Source organism: Copidosoma floridanum, unplaced genomic scaffold (genome assembly GCF_036245765.1).
Source record: "Copidosoma floridanum isolate Cflo_tuat_1 unplaced genomic scaffold, Cflo_Japanese_pri ptg000013l, whole genome shotgun sequence".
In the NCBI taxonomy this organism is placed as follows: Eukaryota; Metazoa; Arthropoda; class Insecta; order Hymenoptera; family Encyrtidae; genus Copidosoma; species Copidosoma floridanum.
The window spans coordinates 11,246,282-11,252,281 of record NW_028321890.1 but is presented as its reverse complement, the minus strand read 5'-3'; the positions used below and the strand labels follow the sequence as shown (position 1 = coordinate 11,252,281).

At 37.9% G+C, this 6,000-nt stretch overlaps 1 protein-coding gene across 1 annotated transcript; it reads right to left on the bottom strand.

The window, feature by feature from the left end:
- Positions 1–4,562: 4,562 nt before the first annotated feature.
- On the bottom strand, positions 4,563–5,441 carry LOC149374837 (uncharacterized). Its single transcript, XM_089590663.1, has 2 exons — positions 5,035–5,441; positions 4,563–4,914 (listed from the first exon to the last, which is right to left on the bottom strand). Exons 1-2 carry the CDS (start codon positions 5,439–5,441, stop codon positions 4,563–4,565), a joined length of 759 nt encoding a protein of 252 aa, XP_089446789.1.
- Between the last annotated feature and the right edge of the window lie 559 nt (positions 5,442–6,000).

Here is a 6,000-nt window from a genome sequence, read left to right as displayed (position 1 = left end):
GGATAAACCTATCGAATTTTCAAAAAGACTCACAAGTTGGTCTTCAAATGAATTTAGAAAGAGGGGTTGAAGTGTACGTAAAAGCATGTACATAAATTCATTCTCATAAGAAAAACAATTGATAGCTTTACTGCACACATTAGCGTTCCTCTCACTTCTCTGAACTTTTCCCCTGGTAACTATTTGAAGAACGTCCTTAAATCAAATAATCACATTTATCACGAATGGAAAAATTGTAGAAGAATAAAACACAATGAAAATTAATTATCGTATTTGTATGGTACAAACAATTTTTTTTTAATTCTTGAAAATTTTGATGAAAAATTGTGTTAACAATTATTTATTTACTTTAAAAGTAACAAATTAATGATGAGTAAATAAATTTTTATTATTACATAATATGAAAACTGCTTTGCTAATATATATTAATTTCGAAATTTTTTAAACATGTACCTAAAAAATAAGTTTCATTTAATAAATTATCTATTTATTTAATGTTTAATCAAACCAAACGATTGAATACACAGTAAGGAAAAATTAGTATTAAAAATAAGCAACGAGCTGTACGACAAAATGAAGTAATCAAGTTCCTTGAGTCATACACGTTCACAGTAGAGTGGGTGAGGGCTATGACCAGCGTGCAAAAGATCGGGGGCTCAAATCTCTTTGGAAACTTTTTAAAAAATTTTTTTATTATTTTTTTTTTTAAGACTGGCCACAATCACAATTTTACGATTCGCGCGAATTTTTGCAGCTGTAAAAAATATTTTTATTAATATTCACGCTTAAAAATTATATAAATTTCACTGTTAATAGTTATCTCGATGATACTTTAACCAAGAAATTAGAAAAAAGTGTTTCTAGAAAGTGATTTTGTTGGCGGGCCAGGCCTTGGGACATCTGTCAACGTAACCTCACTTTTAGTGTGTCCTAATAACTGGCCGATGTTAATTGCATGCAGTTCATACGACTGGCCAGTTATTGGGACTTGAAGTTTCGGCCACAGGGACAAGTTTTTTCTACAGTGACCAAGAATTGTGATATTCCGTCATATTCAATAATAAATAAAAGCTTTTTTTCTGTGTACGCAAAAAATTATTTTTTTTTTGGCACAGCTAAAAATAGTGTTGTAACCATAAAATAATACCTATTAGGACTTGAAATTTTACTTTTTTTTATATTTATGGTGTACTTTAGAAATTGGTCTACTAAGATGGCCAACGTTTGGTACATTTACCTTAGAAGAAAAAAATTTAAAGTTGAAAAAAAATTACTGTGGGGGCAAAAAATTATGATTGAATGAAACATTAAATTATTTACAAAATTATTAATTGCTTGGTGTGTGTGCTTTGATGGTGTAGTGTGAAGGGGAATGGCGGGGCGAGTCAAAACGGGGAGTGATGAGAGGATGTGTGCAGGAGACTAGCGCGGTTGAAAGAGACAGGGTGAGGGGAAGTGTATAGGGGACTGATGGTGAGGGTGACGGGGTAAGGGGAGAAATTAAATAAATTAGGAGGAAGAAACTTCCGGTAAGCGACTTCCGTTTCATAAAAAATCTGTCGTTTTTAAAATTTCAGCCCCCCAAACATACGACATAAAGAACTTCGTTCTAAAAAACAAAAAAAACTATACGTATATACCTACTTAATTATTCTACTCACTCTTTGTTATAAAATAAAAAAAAAAAAAAAAAATGTCCAGAAGTAGCTTGAAAATACTTTATGATTACCTCGAACTAGGCTCTATTGCTATAGACACCAACTCAGGTCCCTTCACAATCATTGCATGCTATCGACGCCCCAAACATCAATACAATATCACTATAGAAGCCTGGTCGGAACTATCTGACGTCATAAAAAATTTAGACTTCTTCACTCTTGTTGGAGACTTCAACTCTTACCACCCTCTGTGGGGCAGCTCCAACAGCTGTATCAATGGAAATTTGATCTTCGATAACATTTATAACGAATATCTCTTTCTTCTAAACGATGGTAGTTCGACCCGTTTTACCTCAAACAAACACGGTATTACTTACTCAAGTATAATCTTTCCTTCGTATCTATGAATCTTGCATCCACCTCGGAATAGTCTGTTCTGGATGATCCCTGGGGCAGTGACCATTACCCTATTGAAATCTCAATTAATGTTGAACCAGACTACATCCCTAAAACTGATCACCGATATAATCTGAAGAAACTAAACTAAGATAAACTCTATCTTGAATTGGAAGAAAACAATTATATTTTCTTTTCTCTTAATTACATTAATAGTGACGTTCTGCAGATATATAAAACCCTTACTGACTGCCTCCACAGTAGTATTCAAAAATCTCTTAACTACTGTTATGAAGAACCAAATAACTTCCAAAACCCTTTCCCACATAAGCCCAAAAGAGGAATCAAACAACCCATTTGGTGGATGGAAGATGCAACAGAGTCATCAGAATCAGGAAAGCCAGTTTTAAATAAATACAACACAGGTGTGAATTAAACTTTTTCATAAATCATAAAAAGATTATTGCAGAAACAAAAAAAACTCTTAGAGAGAAAAAAAAGACTCCTTCAAAAAATTTTGTACTTGAATTAACAGCAAAACTAAAATCACAGATGTCTGGCACAAAGTGAAATGCTTTAAAAATGGCTTTAACCACCCTTCCAAAACCACGGGCAACAAAACTTTCCTGGAAGAAACGGAAGACTGTCTTGACGCATTATGCACTCCTAAGCCTTTCACGAAACCTGTGGACTTCTCTACTTTTAAAGGTGACCAAGAAAACCCAGATCACATACTTTCCAAACCTCTTTCCTGCGAAGAATTCAATCTTGCTCTAAACTCTGCAAAATTAGATTCTTCTTCAGGTTACGACAGAATTACTACTTACAAGATTATCTACTGCCTACCAGAATCATACAAACAGGCACTCTTAGACATTTTTAATGATTCATACAATCAAAACATATTTCCTAATTCCTGGCAAAACTACCTAATCTCTTTCATTCCTAAACCAAATAACAAAGCCAGGCCCATTGCCATGGCCTCTTGTTTCTTAAAAATCTTTGAAAAAATAATCAGTGGCAGGTTCACCTGATATCTTGAATCAGAAAACATTTTAAGAGAATCTCAAAATGGATTTCGCAAAGGCAGGTCCTGTATGCATGACTTAACCAAACTCACTACGGATATCCACAAAAGTTTATATCAAAACAAAAACCTTGTTGCACTATTTATTGATTTCAAAGGTGCCTTTGATAACGTTTTACCAGATATTGTAATCCAAGATCTAATTGATTTACATCTTCCTAGAAACTTTATTCTCGTTGTCAAAAATTGAATATATGACCGTTGTCTTATTCCTCTCAACTAAGCAAGAAAAGAAAAATTCTTTGCAAACAAAAGACTTCAGCAAAGCTTGACCCTTAGCCCAATTTTATACGCCCTGTACATTAATAAAATTAACTCCATACTGAACAAATTGACTAACTTATTGAACAACGAAGTCATTTACACATCTTTGGATAACATTATGGACTCCATTAGGCTAATTAACTCAGAAATAAACAAAATCATTTCTTTCCTTTGGAAGAAAGGCCTAAAAATTGCTCCGAAGAAGTGTACATTCATGATTTTCAGCAAAACTAATTTCAACACTGAAAACTATTTTATCAAAATCAACAACCTAGAACTTCTACCAGCAAGCAATGTCAAATTTTTGGGAGTGTATCTAGACAAAAATCTCAATTGGCATATGTTCGCTATCAATGCCTGAGGGACGGCGTTCTTGCGAAGATGATGCACTGAACGTTGAGGGGAGAAGGGTGGGTATCGTTATGCACAAAAACAAGACACTTAAATGCAGCAAGGTAGATTCGGATTAACTTTATTTTTATTCTTGCACGCAGTCTTGTTACAGAAGTGATGGAGAAGCTCAGCGTGACAACGTCTGGCTCTCGCGCTTGATGTTCAACGCTGACTGGCCGCAACAACGCGAGGATCGGAGCACAGTCCACTCTCTCTCTAGTGCGACGCATTTGCTTCAGGCACACTGCACGCGTGAAACACTCAGCTCGAGTAGCCTCTGATACACTCACACATACGTGGCATCAAGTGCTTGATGTCATACATGCTCCCCGAGTTGATGTACAGAAGGGGAAACGAACGAACATCAAAATAACAAAAAAAATGAATGAAAATCTTTAGCAAACTCTCACAAGCAAGTTAGTAAATAATAGAATCAATTGAAAATAATAGTACGTATTACATAAAAATACCGTGCGGCGCTTCCACTTACAATAAAAAAAAACTATAGGTACAGTTGTAGCGCCGGAGAAGGGAGAAGGAAAACAAAGATAGTTCCCGTTTTTAGTCAGGTTCAAATGTACTCACTCTTGTCATTAATTAAACAATAAAACTAAATTCTAATTAATCGAAATCGCAAAAAAAAAACAAGACATAAAATAACGAAAGATGCTGAGGTAAAGCCGCAAGTACAATAATGGTACCTCTTAGTAACTAATTAAACCTATGTAGTGCCCTAGTTAATTGAATATTCTGAGTTTTAACCCTTACGACTCACACCAGCGTTTTAGGTCCCTGAAAATGTGTTCGATTCTCGCAAGGGGCCACTTGCCGGGGGGAGTGGGCTCATCCTTAATCAAAACAAGATCTCCTATTTCTAACGACCTTCGGAGGGAAACCCACTTCTCTCGAGTTTGGAGGGAGTTTAGGTACTCCGCTGACCACCTACGCCAAAAACACTGGACAGCTTGGAACATTAGCTTCCACCGGTCCGGGGGTGATATATGTCTAGAAGTCAGGTCCGACTCTGGTATCGAATAGGAGGGCTTAAACATCAAGAAGTGAGAAGGCGTAAGGGGACTCAGATCCGTGGGATTGTCAGTCAAGGGCGCCAGGGGTCTTAAATTCAAACACGACTCAATCCGACACAACCATGTGGAGAATCCGATGAACGTGAGAATCTGTTCTCCGATGACTCTTTTTAGACGGAATTTCGTCGATTTCACTGCAGCCTCTTACAGACCACCGTAGTGGGGGGCGGAAGGGGGGTTAAAGTGCCACTGTGTGCCCAGAACACAGAGAGCATAAGCGAAGGGCGCGTTCTTGTGCCTATCCCTTAACATTGCGTTTAGTTCTCGGTCGGCTCCCACAAAATTAATGCCCCGATCACTGTATAGATCAGTGCATTGACCTCGTCTAGATGTAAACTGTTGGAAAGCCGCAATAAAGGAATCGGCAGTGTAATCTTCGACGACCTCCTGATATACAGCTCTGGTAGCCATGCAGACAAATACAGCAACGTAACCCTTGAGGATGCCTATCCCGCGATGCTTTGCCAGACGAATGGGAAAGCGCCTGGCATAATCGACCCCTGTCTTTTGGAATGCCGGTAAAGGAGTCACCCGGGCTCTCGGGAGATCAGCCATCAGCTGAGTCTGTGGTCAAGCAGCATATCGGCGACAGGTCAAGCAGTGAGCCAATACGGAGCTTACGATCTGTCGACCGTTTGTAATCCAGTACTTCCGACGAAGAGTGCTCAAGGTTAATTGTGTACCACCGTCAAGAGAAATGAGATGATATCGTTGAATAAGAAACAAGGTTAGAGGGTCTCTGCCAAAAAAAATCAGAGGGTGTTTGGCGTCAGAATCGAGCAAAGCGTTGCTTAATCTACCTCCAACTCGTAACAACCCGTCAGAAAGAAAGGGAGTTAGCTTTCGTAATCGGCTTGAGGCGGGAAGAAATTCTTGTTGACCAATTGGAATGTCGATGTTGCATTTAATAACTGCGATATCAGGCGTAAAATTGCGCCGTTGATGATCAAAAACTAAAAACAAGGAAGCGGTGTCTAACTCATCAGTTGTCAAGCTTGGTGAAGAAACCTGAATAAATGGATCATGACGAAGAAATTCTAGATCTGCGGACTGTATAGTGAGTGGTCAGGATGACTTTCTCAGACTCTCGTGACACCGAAAGGCAAAACGCATG

Bases quoted from the DNA above. Each gene is read 5' to 3' on its own strand.
- LOC149374837 (XM_089590663.1), bottom strand. From the start codon at position 5,441: ATGGCTGATCTCCCGAGAGCCCGGGTGACTCCTTTACCGGCATTCCAA. The intron at 4,915-5,034 runs GTAAGAGGCTGC...TTTGAATTTAAG, and splicing joins GCCCCCCACTACGGTGGTCT to ACCCCTGGCGCCCTTGACTG.